Source organism: Schistocerca serialis, chromosome 1, assembly GCF_023864345.2.
Source record: "Schistocerca serialis cubense isolate TAMUIC-IGC-003099 chromosome 1, iqSchSeri2.2, whole genome shotgun sequence".
NCBI classification, from domain to species: domain Eukaryota; kingdom Metazoa; phylum Arthropoda; class Insecta; order Orthoptera; family Acrididae; genus Schistocerca; species Schistocerca serialis.
The window spans coordinates 713,773,404-713,787,578 of record NC_064638.1 but is presented as its reverse complement, the minus strand read 5'-3'; the positions used below and the strand labels follow the sequence as shown (position 1 = coordinate 713,787,578).

The 14,175-nt window shown below is 44.4% G+C and overlaps 1 protein-coding gene across 1 annotated transcript in view; it reads left to right on the top strand.

Moving 5' to 3' along the window:
- The first annotated feature begins 602 nt into the window (after window positions 1-602).
- The window catches only part of LOC126481143 (sushi, von Willebrand factor type A, EGF and pentraxin domain-containing protein 1), a 536,303-nt gene continuing 522,730 nt past the window's right edge, over window positions 603-14,175 (top strand). The window contains exon 1 of the mRNA XM_050104701.1: window positions 603-819. Coding sequence (XP_049960658.1) covers window positions 708-819 — 112 coding nt within the window. The 5' untranslated portion in view covers window positions 603-707. The remainder of the gene's footprint in view (window positions 820-14,175) is intronic.

The window sequence follows — 14,175 nt, the reverse complement described above, 5'->3', positions numbered from 1 at the left end:
GTGGTGTTTTAAGTGATCTACGAATGTGCAATGGTGTGTTTCATACTTCTATATGGACTCAGAGTAACAATTAACATACCGTAATATTTACTCATCTAAGGACGACAGGAGTGCAAAAACTGAAAACCTTACCACTGTGCCCCCTTGTTAGTTTCTTCAGTATTTAAACTTGGTCAGTTCTTTCTGATGGTTCAGGGAAATACTTCTGTGATATTTATGCATGGACTGGATCTGGAAACATTTAGCCTCAGAGTGTAGTTCATTGCTGTTATGTTAGTTTCATGGCTTCACGCTTTCTGCAAGTCTCGCTCTTCCCCCTGTCTTCGCTAGAGCTCTGCACCAGAGGCGCTCGGCTCTCGGTCCTCGGCTGGCAGGAGTGTGCTCCAGAAACGACCACTGGACCGGATCGGCCCATCGAGCCACCCAGACGCTGACCAGGAGGCCAGTGGGTGAGTACGAGCGCACCCCACGAGCGATGTGCCACTACTGACACGCTTCTCCGAGCACCGGGGAACCCGTTACGAGTGACGTCAGCGGCCACGTGACCGCCGCTCTCTCCAGGGAGCACGACTGGAGGCCGCCTCAGTGCCGACTTGGAGTCCGGAGTGTGATGTCGGGTGTCGCGGTCTCGCGGCTGTAGCGCTGTGCGGGCATCTCTGTTGTTATTGTTGTTGTTCTCGTGGTCTTGTGGCGACCGCCGCCTCGCCATGGTGCATAGCCCGGACGCCCACCGCCGTCCTTCGACGCTATTGGCGGCCTATTTGCCGCTGCTGCTGCTGCTGACCTCTGGCGAAGGCGCCGGCGCCGCGACGCCTCAAGGTGGGTACCGTTCGCTGTCGAGTGTGCAGGGCCTGACTCCCTGTCCTCAGGAACGCGCTTCTACTTTGCTAACCACCTGTCATTCAATTCCGAGTCCAACATGTTTCCTGTCTTCCAGCCAAAGAGATGTGTACTGATTTCCTCGAGTACAAGTGAGTTGTGCCCGCACATAAATAGAGCAGATGAGGTGGCTCAATCGCCATAAAGATCTTTACACCCACAAACTACCACAAAATCCGCGGCAGTGGACAATGGCGTGGTGTCAGAGGCGCGAGAGGGTTCACATCGTCATCTGACCATTCCCATTTGTGTCTCCCAGCTATTTCCTTAAATTACTCTAAGCGAATGCTACGATGATATCTTAGAAAACATTACGGTCTATATCCTCTCTCAACTTCGTTCAGTCCGATTCATCTCTAACACCTCAATGTAAGAGCGTGTAACCCCTAGAAAAAAATCATGAACTTTAGATATCGGTACCTAATTCGCACCCGGCGTCGCCATACAGGCAGACGTATCAGTTCAGTATCAGTATGATGAGAAGGCGAAACATGTAATAAGTACTGACTAGCAGCGGATGTAACCAGAAGCATTTGCCATGAAATTTCACAACTGTGTCGCTGTTCGCTGCTCTTCTCTTTGCAACTAAAAATTTCATATCGGTCTGCGTTCAAATACCTTTCAATAGCGTTACACCTTTAGCTTACGACTTTTTCCTCGCGTTACCAGGCAATGTCAAAAGAAGCTAAAAACATATTCACATGTATATGAGCGTTACCTTCGCGATACTAAAATAATATGTACGAATGTCATACAAACTGCACTCTTTTAGTTAAGCACATGTTTGTTATTAGATACATATTGTAAAGTAATAACATTAATATGCTTACTGCTTAATAAACACAGTTATTCAGCAATTTTGAGTTTCATTTTTGTGCCTCGTTTCCTCTACCAGCTTACACGGAACTAGCATGAGTGGTACCCCTTTCCTTCCCTCCACTCCCCCCCCCCCCCTCCTCCTTTCCCAAAGTTCAGATCCTGGATACACTCTTCTTGACTCATAACTACTTGTGGCCTTAAGGCTACGTCAGGGTACTGTGTCTGTGAGGAATAATTAGTTATTTGTATTTTCTGCTAGCAGTCACTTTTATTTGCTTTTATTTTTAATTTAACAAAATTCAAAGCGTTTCGAGAATATTCTGCTCATATTCAGACGTTTATACATAAAGAAAACCGTACTTAAAAATAAAATGTCTTAAACTAATCCACACCAGCAGCGAACAGTACACGAAAAGTCATATCGATGGTAGGAAATGAAAACTTCGTAACTCCATTTTGTTATGAAACTTCCTGGCAGGTTAAAACTGTGTGCCAGACCGAGACTCGAACTTGAGACCTTTGCCTTTCGCGGGCAAGTGATACAGATAATGTTGCTACTTGTGTAATTATATAGCAAAATTCTAGTTATTGACAGATTTGAGAAATCCATGCACTTTCAAATTTCTGTTTGGTGAATTGAGTTACTGCCTACTGGAATTAGAGGTTTTCGCAGACAGACGGATTTGGGAAATTTTCACTGCCTACCATCGACATTTTAATTTATTTTACGACGTTTTATTTTTAGGTAACAACTTTCTGTGTGTATAAACAGCTAAAGTTTAGCAGAACACACTCGAAACGCCTTCCAATATGTTAAACTAAACATTACAAACAAATAACAGTGACTGTTAGCAGAAAATGCAAATAGTTAATCACTCTTGCCTCAGTATCAACAGAACTAATCCCGAACCCGCCTCTCCTTTTCGTAATCACCCTCTTAACATCTCCAAAGTTACACTATGCAGATCGCTGTAGGTTAAGAGGCGGAAGGCACTGATCATTCATTACTGCATTTGGTAACGTCCCTCTTGTTTGGACTTGAAGGAATTGTCATTTAACTGGTCCTGTGCGAGCTGTTAGCAGTCGCGCGCTACCTCTGCTGCCTCTACGAGACCGATGCGTGGGGCACTGAACAGTATACGAAAAATATGGCATGAAAACTGCGGCCTGCAATTTTCTAAGTAGATTTTCCCGGCGTGTTAGACTTCTTTCTAATTGTGCCTTTCAACTGAACTCTTGCAGCTCGTCTGTTACAACGTTTTCCTTACACTTGCTCAGGTTCAAAAAAATGGTTCAAATGGCTCTGAGCACTATAGGACTTAACTCCTGAGGTCATCAGTCCCCTAGAACTTAGAACTACTTAAACCTAACTAACCTAAGGACAGCACACACACCCATGCCCGAGGTAGGACTCGAACCTGCGACCGTAGCGGTCGTGCGGTTCCAGACTGTAGCGCCTAGAACAGCTTGGCCACCGCGGCCGGCTGGTCAGGTTCCTCTGCTAGTGTAACGCAGATGCAAAACGGGCTGTGTTTCTCTGCGAGTGCAGAAGATAGTACCCTTCATATAAATTACACTTGTCATCCAAAATTAATGTCTTTCACGACCCGCTGAAAACATGCTAATTCTTCTTTAATACATATATAGATTTCATATATGCTATAAATACTGAGTAAAAAGCCGCATTTGATTCCGAAGTATCCTGGTTTATAAAATACTGGTCGAGGCAGATTACGTACGTAGACGGAGGACCTCTGCGGAAGCTTTCCGCTTCTTCTGTTTGACTATACATCATCTCACCACAGATGTCATTAGGAGATGATGAGGTGGGGTACTTTGGAGCCAATTTGGAGAAGGGATAGCCTGTGTACTCGATGGAAGAACATCCAGCAATTTACGAAAACCACGCAGACTCAGAGTCAGTCAATCAAAACAGTCAGTCCCCCAGAGTGAGTGGAGTGTCGGTAGCCGCAGTATCAGCATGCGCGGTCACTGAAATGGCTACAAGGTACTGCGCTGTTCGAGTAGCAGCATCCAGGTGGCAAAGAAAGGCAGTCGAAAACCTGCCAACAGTGCTTCTCGGTTGAAATCCTACAGCACATCAGTTACTGACAACTTTGCCCATCCCTTTGACGAAGAATGCCAAATGTCCTCATCGTTTCGGACAGCTCGTGTTGCCTAGGAAGAAAAAAAGTTAGATTACCAAAGATGATTATATTCACTGTAGATGAGAAATTTTGAAATATTCAGGGATTCAACATTAATATTACCACTGGAGAATATATGGTGGCGTGCTATCATGCTATCAGTAAATTCCAGTAACATATCTTAAAATTAATATTCACTGCAATAATTTGGGTGATCACTTATTAACTTATTAAGGTTGTTTTCACATGTGAAAAAAAGGTTCACATCGCACAATTTGTCTTTTCCACTGCACCAACATTACTTTCCTGTCATATTAGCCGGGGGTAATGAGTTGGATTGCCGTCTAAGATGGAAACAGTCACATGTTACCGTGTGATTGTGTGGGATATTACGAAAGAATACCTTGAAGCAGAAACATCTTCTATTTTTAACAGTTGCTGAAAAACAGCTGTTGTGAGGTGTTTTTTGCAGGACACACACTTGTGAGAGTGAGAATATAAACATTAGTGGACAATAATTTTCATTGTCGCTTCTCAGTCAAACGTTAATGGGGTTTCATTGGCTTCAGTCCCTGTTTGTCCAGTTATTTTAGGTAACGGTCCTACCGGGACACTATTTAACATATCTATAGAATTTAGTAGTAAAGTAGTAAAGGAGTTTTGCTATTTGGGGAGCAAAATAACTGATGATGGTCGAAGTAGAGAGGATATAAATTGTAGACTGGCAATGGTAAGGAAAGCGTTTCTGAAGAAGAGAAATTTGTTAACATCGGGTATAGATTTAAGTGTCAGGATGTAATTTCTGAAAGTATTTGTATGGAGTGTAGCCATGTATGGAAGTGAAACTTGGACGATAAATAGTTTGTACAAGAAGAGAATAGAAGCTTTCGAAATGTGGTGCTACAGAAGAATGCTGAAGATTAGATGGGTAGATCACATAACTAATGAGGAAGTATTGAATAGGATTGGGGAGAAGAGAAGTTTGTGGTACAACTTGACCAGAAGAAGGGATCGGTTGGTAGGACATGTTCTGAGGCATCAAGGGATCACCAATTTAGTATTGGAAGGCAGCGTGGAGGGTAAAAATCGTAGAGGGAGACCAAGAGATGAATACACTAAACAGATTGAGAAGGATGTAGGTTGCAGTAGGTACTGGGAGATGAAAAAGCTTGCACAGGATAGAGTAGCATGGAGAGCTGCATCAAACCAGTCTCAGGACTGAAGACCACAACAACAATAGAATTTATTACCTAAGTACTTGAAGGATGTTCCTTCTGCAACTAAGGCTGGCATTCATTTACTACCAAATGGGATCTCATCACATTCAGCCCGATCTGCAGAATATTATCTCACTTCAACACGCCATGGAAATTCGACCTATTGCTGCAATACTGCTGCGTTTCCGCCAAGGTTATCGGACCTTCCTGCACTTCATTATTATCTGCGAGGTTGGTTAAAGGCCAAAACCTAGAGGCAGAAAGTTCAGTCAAAAGTAGTATCAAAGGGTTATGTCAATGTTAAAAAAAAGTTGTGGACAACAGCTCTAGTCAGCGGAAGCACGCTTAAGTGGGTCAAAAATCAGGGAGACATTTTGATCAGGTTTGCAAGAGAAATTAACAATAAAGCACAGCAAGTAACAATCTATGAATTCACTATCCACTCAACTGTTCCCGTTTTTCATACAGATACACATAGGTTTTTGTAAAGTGTTTTCTCCTCAGAAATATCTCTACTACCGTTTCTTTGTGTTCATCGTCGTCGTCGGTTGTATAAGCTTCAGTCCCACTTAAAACAACCCGTCCGTAGAGTAGAAAGAGTTTTCGTTAATTGTCTGTCAAGAATTTCGGATTTAGGAAAAAATTCAGGTTACTGAACGGTAACCACTGATTTATTTCCAACCTCAGCAAGATCAGAGCCTAAGACAGAACTAATACTAAAAATTCCCTCACGTATCGAAAGCACAAGTAAAATGAGTATCCATGGTTAAAAGTGGATAATTAATGCTTTCATCAGCCTAGATCAGACACAGATAGCTTCTCTCATTATGCACAATGACCTCTAACGTGGCTTTTGCTATGAATTTTTAAATTGTAGCAGGCAACGACTATCGTGCACAATGGGAATGATTCCTCTCAAAAATACAGTGCTAAATAGGGAAGCAATTGCAAAGAACAGAATACGCAAAGTGTACCTCAAAAATGATTGGTAATACACGACAGAACCGTCCAAACTACAGAAAGAATAAATACGGCATTCACACATTGCCTTTCCACACTTACAAACGCCGATTGTATTACTTCACAAATAGAAAACCTCTCTAGCACTTCGGCTAAGGGATACGAACATTATGCTTGCGGTCGAAAACACATCAGTGACTCTGCCAGCGACAGCTGTTTTCAGTGTGACAGTGTAATCTTATTTGTTCCGCGCGCGCGGAACATTCATTGTGGTAAACTTCGGTTCGTGCCTGCCCTTCGTGTGTGGAATGTTCTGCAATCTGTTATGTCTAATGGACACCATTCAGGCTCTGGTTAACTGTGTTAAGGTTCAAAAATGGTTCAAATGGCTCTGAGCACTATGGGACTCAACTGCTGAGGTCATTAGTCCCCTAGAACTTAGAACTAGTTAAACCTAACTAACCTAAGGACATCACAAACATCCATGCCCGAGGCAGGATTCGAACCTGCGACCGTAGCGGTCTTGCGGTTCCAGACTGCAGCGCCTTTAACCGCACGGCCACTTCGGCCGGCTAACTGTGTTAAGGCTTTTGGCACTTGTTACCTCCTCATATTGTTTGTAAGTCCTCTGAAATGAGTTGAAGTTTTGTGACGTTGCTTTGATAATGTGTAGACAATCTATAAAGGAGATGCCGTGCTATACTTCACCGCCAGTCCACTATTAGAGGTTAACGTAGTTGTCCGTAGACAGAAATGACTGTAACAGCACATGCAGAAGAAAGAAGTTATATTTGAACACATTGACTTTTTACGATATAAGGTTATTTTGTTACGTTCATGAACAATAAATGACAAATTTTTGCTTTTTAGTATTGCTTTGTTATTGTTGTTTTCTTTTTCAACTCAGTTTCCTGTTTAAATCCCTTGTAATTGTATGGTACGTTACCGTCGACCACAAAATCATACTACACTTTTTTGTTTGTTTGCATTTTAATGTTACAGTTATCTACATTTCTGAGTTTCTCTCTTGCACAGGGAATTTGAAAAGTTTAAGAATATCGCATTTAAGATTTTTGTGTACACCATCACAAACTGTGAGACACAAATATGTAATCAGTTTAGTACAGGTTTAGGAGAACATTACGATATAAATTTTAATTTTCTTTCCACGCGTATTTCCTTAAGCCCTTCCCAATTATGATTTCGATTTACACGAAGTATTTTCACCCTCTTAAATCATAGTGTTCTGTTCCATAGCTTACATGCCTCACGTAATAGAGCAGTTAGATCTCTAGATATGTCTTCGACAAGATATGTTGCTACATTAATTAGTAAAAGTACAGCGAGCAGATTTTAAATCTCTAAGCACCACAGAAACGGTCGTCATTAGGGCTGATGGCTTTAGTCTGCATGCTGTGATATTTCACCTAAATAGATATCTACGCTAGAAGCTACACTATATCAATTGATGGCAGTACTACCTAGGCGTTGATTAAGAAGCACACAGACTAACAAATAAGAAGCTCTTAGAGCATAAACGCCGTCACCGCTTGTTTGACTTGTTATTTGTGGACTTGACTAACAAAAGAAATTGTGCCACGTGATACTAATATATGAAAAAAGCTTGTAAATAACGTCTGATATATAATGTGAACACGTCTTTGAGTTCTAGAAGCTGACAGACGAGCATATATAAACCATCGCATTTTTAATGCCAGTGCATTATGGAGGATAAAAGCTGTATCATCTGTGAGTCATGCAGCCAGCAGCCACTGATCGACATAGGTGTCGATAGACGAATATAAGTATCGAGACACATCCCTCTATCAGTGCTGTACCATGAAGATCTATCTTTCACTGTGATGTTATAGGTATCAATTTACGTATGACGTTTCATGTAGTATTGTATATTTAACGGATCCCCTGTACAGTGACAGTTTCTAGCGTGCTCCAGGGAAGAACGCCTGTCCCCTAATGTAACAGGATCTAATTCCGATGCTGGAAGATCCTTTCATCACCAGGAGATGAGTATGTTGAGATAGTGTGAAACGTGCTGAACTCAGAAATATTTCGATAATTGGTGCCTAAGTGTCTTCTGCTTATGGGAAGAGACGAGGATCGTATAGTCTCAGTCATGGATGCAAAGACGATGCGAGGTCAGTGGGGTTTCGGAAGCGACAGCAATGCCGTAATCGAGAAGTATATTGTTTGTGCAGTCGGAGGAAGCAGTAGTGGACACTTCGATAAGTTGTTTCTCAAGAATAATGTAGGCCATGTGGCAACTGGCATTACAGGTTTTCGCAATCCAAACACTATAGATCGCTAACATAAGAGATCATTTCACCTCACTACATGCACTGTATCTTCGTATAATATAGACACATCAAAAAAAGTCTTGCATCTCCCCGGCTCCCAGAACTCCTGAAGATAGAAGTTGACTGTGCATGTTGTATCACAAACACAGTCCCATTGACTGTAAAGAGATGTCACTAAACCCGCCCAAATATGTAAATAACTATGCATGAGCAGCCGCTATTAGACGGAGGGGGTCAGATAGCAGATCAGGTCCAGTTACTCCACCTGGAAGTAGGCACACGGTTCGTGTTGTCTGTAGTTCAACCGTGCCTAGACGGTCAATACCGCGTCCGCATTGTTTCCTTGTGTCACGAAGGGCTCTCAACAAGGGAAGTGTCCAGACCGAGACTTAACAGCAGTAAGCAGATTCTGTTGGGTGTGGGTTGCATCAGATACGTAGAGGTGTAGGGACTTCAGACTGAAGACTGCAATAGCAGCTAGAAGGAGTGTGGCGGCCAGCGAGCCACAGCAGGAGACAGAGGGGGCAACGCTCTCGCCGGTCCACTTTCTGGCAGCCAGCAGCAGCTGCCGCAGCGTGCGGCAGGCGACGGCCGACCGCGGCGCGTGACGTGACTGGCGTGGGGCATCGGCGGCGGCAGCGCGCCAGCCGGCGGGCACCGGCCTGCTGCAGGCGCCTCTGTACAGGCCACTGCTGCTGCCGCCCACGCGCTAATGTCCCACCAAAAACTTCCGGAAAATAAATATGCAACGCATTTTACGTATCAGGCGTACTCATTCCAACCAGTAACTCAGACCCGTTAGCACGTATCAATTTAATACTCAAAAACACATCCACCGTACGGAATTTATGTAGCTCAAACGCCTGTAGTTCCTTTAGCTGCACTAAACCATCCAGAGTTATAGCGGATGCACACGTTAGCTGTTGCCTGATTCAGTGCAGCAGTATCTGATGAAGTGTGATACAGTTTATCGAATTTGTTCCCGCGCTGAAACAATAAAGTACACAATAGTTATCCGCCTACACACTAATGCTGCAGTATGTGATTCGAATGTGACGGATTCGAATTTCTGTGCAGTCTCACAGTCACGTTAGACGAAGCGTCATATGATAACGGCTGCATCTTTGTTCGGAATGACACATAGTCAGTAGGTGATTTCAAGCGAAATTTATCCACCTCCAGTCTAAACAAATCATTTCCAGACCTGAGAGGATGTGGAGAAGGAACAAGAGGAGCAGTTAAAGTTTGACATCCCGTCGACAACGAGCACAAGTTCGGATTAGGGAAGGAAATCGGCCGTTCCCTTCCAAAGGAACTATCCCGGCATATGCTTGAAGCGATTTAGGGGAAATCACGGAAAGCCTAAATCAGGACGGGCGGAAGCGGGTTTGAATTGTCGTCCTTCCGAATTCGCTCGACCTGAGAGTTGACCATGTAAATGGGTATTTAGTTACGCACTTACTGATGATAATTTTTCTCAATAGAAAAATGCAGTCAACCAATACTGAGAGAAGTGAGAGAAATGAGAAGGAGAGAACAGGAAAAGGATGTGAAGTAGGACAAACAGAGAGGATGAGTAACAGAGAAAGAGAAACGCTGACTTTACAAGACAGCTAGCAACACGCGTTGCTTCGCACGGGTAGCACTAAATATCTATGGCCAGACGACTTGTTGATGTATAGGTAACAAATTATATACAAAAACCTTCTTCTTGAATCAGTCTATCTATTAGTGACAGACATATCAAAATCTCTACAGTAGTTCCTGAGATTAGCCTTCACATGAAGACAGAAGAAAGCGACAGGGGGCCTTACTTTAGTAACATGTAAAGATCTATAAACAATGAATTTCTTCTGGCTGGCATAGGCCTATAACAAAATACTCACATGCGCAATTGAACACTTGCCTCGTGCTGTGTAACGCCCCCTTTAAACTGCTGACATGGTGTGCACTCCACGAGACATTTAAAGTGTTAGGGAGCCATCCTGATACAGCAGCTGTTTACTGAGGATGGTCAGAACCCATCTCGTCCTGCGACGTCCCAGGTATTCTCATTAGGACTGACATCATGGAGTACCACGTAAACTCCCTCAAGCCCGTCGGTTCTTCCTCGAACCATCAATTTATTATGCTGGTTGGTTGGTCTGGGGGAGGGGAGCAAACAGCGATATCATCGGTCCCATCGGATTAGGGAAGAACAGGGAAGGAAATTGGGCGTCCCCTTTCAAAGGAACCACCCCGGAATTTGCTTGTAGCGATCTAGAAAAATCACGGAAAACCTAAGCCAGGATGGCCGGACGCGTGTTTGAACCGTCGTCCTCCCGAATGCGAGTCCAGGGTGCTAACCACTGCGCCACCTCGCTCGGTCACAATTTATTAACGATGGGGTCTTGTCGTGTTGATGGTAAGGTCATCAGAGAGTGTTTCAGGTCAACGAAAGACTGCGCATGATTGGAGAGTAGATTTCGATATCTTCTCTTGGGAGATGATAACGAACATATCAGACAACCGTTTCAGCTCGTGACAATACGCTCCACCACATATCTAAACAATGCGCTGCTCGCAGTCGACCTCATCCACATCGGCCTGTACCAACGTGTATCAAACTCATATTTCCTCAACTTGGAGAGTCTAATGACAGTGTTTAGGTCTGTGCCCTGTGGTGCTCAGTGAGTAGAAGAGCGCCTGTGCAACGGTGGCCTCTTCCCTATAGAGAAGAGCTTGTTCTGGGTGACGAGGCTACTGTTCTTACCTAGTGCTGGATTGGCCAGTGATTTACTAGACTGTGGGCCATGTGTCCCTGATACATTTCATCGTAGTCGTCAGCGACAACTATCGTCAATATCGTTTGGCGTACTGGAATTAATTTTAGCATGGCCGGGTTCTGACGAATCGAAGCATCCACAGTACGTCCTTGACGCGATGAGACGTGATGATGATGTTTGGTTAGTGCGGCGCTCAACTGCGCGGTCATCAGCGCCCGTACAGTGTCCCAATCAAGCAACGCTAGCCACTAGACTATTTGTCTGATGCCTACTATGTGCCTGCGAACGCTTGCGATGATATCGTGCATGTTGGCACAACATTTACTCGATTTTATGGCCGACGACCAGAAAAGATTCTTATGATATCCCAGTCATATGATGTGCCGGACTATTTCATTCGCCATTACGATAGGTGTTCGAAAATGGCTCTGAGCACTATGGGACTTAACTACTGTGGTCATCAGTCCCCTAGAACTTAGAACTACTTAAACCTAACTAACCTAAGGACATCACACACATCCATGCCCAAGGCAGGATTCGAACCTGCGACCGTAGCGGTCGCGCGGTTCCAGACTGAAGCGCCTAGAACCGCTCGGCCACAGCTGACGGCCATACTGTACTGATTCAATGACTGCATAAAGTAAAAGTCATCTGTGCTTATTTCCTGGCTGTATATAAACATCCCTGTAAACTGAGCCTCACAGGGGTTCCACATTCTCGACCAATATTCTGTGACAAAGCGACAACTGTTACCACTGAGCTCACAGAGTATCTTGTGAACAGATACACTATTACTTCCACCTGAAACACTCTGCTACCGAACGAAGTGGCGCTGTGGTTAGCTCACTGGACTCGCATTGTGGAGGACGGCGGTTCAAACCCACACCCGGTCATCCTGATTTAGGTTTTCCGCGGTTTTTTAAAATCATTTGAGGCAAATTCCGGGATGGTTCCTTTAAATGAGCAAGGCCGAGTTCCTTTCCCATTGTTCCCCAAACCGATGTGACCGATGACCTCGCAGTTTGGTCCTCTCCCCCAAATGAACCACCCAACTAAACCCTCCACTGATGTCTCTCGCAAGACTGTGCGTAATATAAGATAGTGTCAACATAAACGTTAGCTGGAACACCACAGTGCCTTACTAGTTAAGGACTTATTCCAGGTGACATGCAGTGATCTTATTCCAGTATGGTAACCGTACTAGTCAACCAATTGTAGGAAGGCCTACAGCTCAAACAAGCGTCCTAGACGATGGAAAAACTGGTGTTTTTCTCACACATAAAGTATTGTTGGACGTGAAGGTTCTACATCTACATCTACATCCATACGCTGCAAGCCACCTGACGGTGTGTGGCGGAGGGTACTTTGAGTACCTCTATCGGTTCTCCCTTCTATCCCAGTCTTGTACTGTTCGTGGAAAGAAAGATTGTCGGTATGCCTCGGTGTGGGCTCTAATCTCTCTGCTTTTATCCTCATGGTCTCTTAGCGAGATATACGTAGGAGGGAGCAATATACTGACTCCTCGGTGAAGGTATGTTCTCGAAACTTCAACAAAAGTCCGTACCGAGCTAATGAGCGTCTCTCCTGCAGCGTTTTCCACTGGAGTTTATCTATCATCTCCGTAACGTTTTCGCGATTACTAAATGATCCTGTAACGAAGCGCGCTGCTCTCCGTTGGATCTTCTCTATCTGTTCTATCAACCCTATCTGGTACGGAAAGTCTCTGAGAAAAAGACTCACCAGTGATCCCTCCCTGGAAATTTACTAGTGAATTCAAAAAGTGTCTGGCAAAGTTTCATGTTTCTGACCATTTTTTTATTTTTAGGCATCCATGTTAGTCTTTCTGATTTTCCTTTTTTTTAAAGTTACTGTGATGAGAGTGCAATCTCAGCGGCCATTTGCACAGCTAGGTGCACTGTTTCCTAAAGGCACCGTGATGACGTCGACTAGGTATGATTGCACTTCCTGCAAGTAGCGCGTCTGCCAAGTGGTGCACTTTAACAGAGCTCCAGGACAGGGAAGGAGAGTGCCCTAGCCGCCTCCCACGCCGCGTCCTCGCCCTGCTGCGGCCCGGCTGCTCGCCTATCCTTGAAGACGTGCGTCATTAGGGTCAGGGGAAAGGGCAGGCGTAGAGCCAGCGCAGACAGTCGGCAGCCGCATAGCGGCACAGCGCTCCGTTTGGTGTAACCGTGTACGCAAACGCACGCTGCGTCGAGCTACAGATGAGGCTGTCGGGAAGGGAGGGGGGGGGGGGGGGAAGTGGAATCACTCCAGCTGGGAACGCCAGGCCAAGCTACAACAACGAGAACAAAATTCTGTACCAGCTACAGTGATTGAAACTATACAGTATTCAGAACTGTACGCATCAGTCGAATGGTGTGCTGTAATGTAACATTGCGAGGTCTGGCCACTCACAGTGACATCGATACGTTTAATTATTTACTAAAATATTGAGAGCCGATTAGGATACGTCACGACTACAAGTGATAAATATGTAGTGAGAATTAGAAATTTGCGCGACAACAGAACTCGATACCTCCTTTATGCGAGCTGTCGCCTTTACCTTTAGGTTATCGAAGCAAGGCTTACAATCTGACTGACTTTCATTATAACATATGGGATCAGTACCTTTGAGGAAATAGATTTTAGTAGAAGACCGTTCGTCGTCCTGCCACAAGGGCCGTAGAAGAATTGGGCTCACTGAAATAAAATAAAATGGACAGGGACGTTTAGATACTGATGGCGAAAAGCAGGAAGTCGGGGTTCCAGTCCTGGACTGGCGCCTAGTTTAAATTTGCACAACATATTCATAACAATGCAGGTCCCACATTTATAGACAACCTTTGCTGATACCAATTGACGTCACTGCATCTTTCATGATTTCAGTGCCATTGATTCCGTCCACTTCATTTCAATGCGTTTCATTCAGTCCATACTACTCATGAATGGGTCATTCCTACATTCTTATGTAGTCTATATTGCACGAGGTTGCGTCTATTTACGAAAATACATTCGGGGCCAACTAAAGCATATCTTCCCCCGTCCAAACAGATTCTCTCTCTCTCTGCCTATC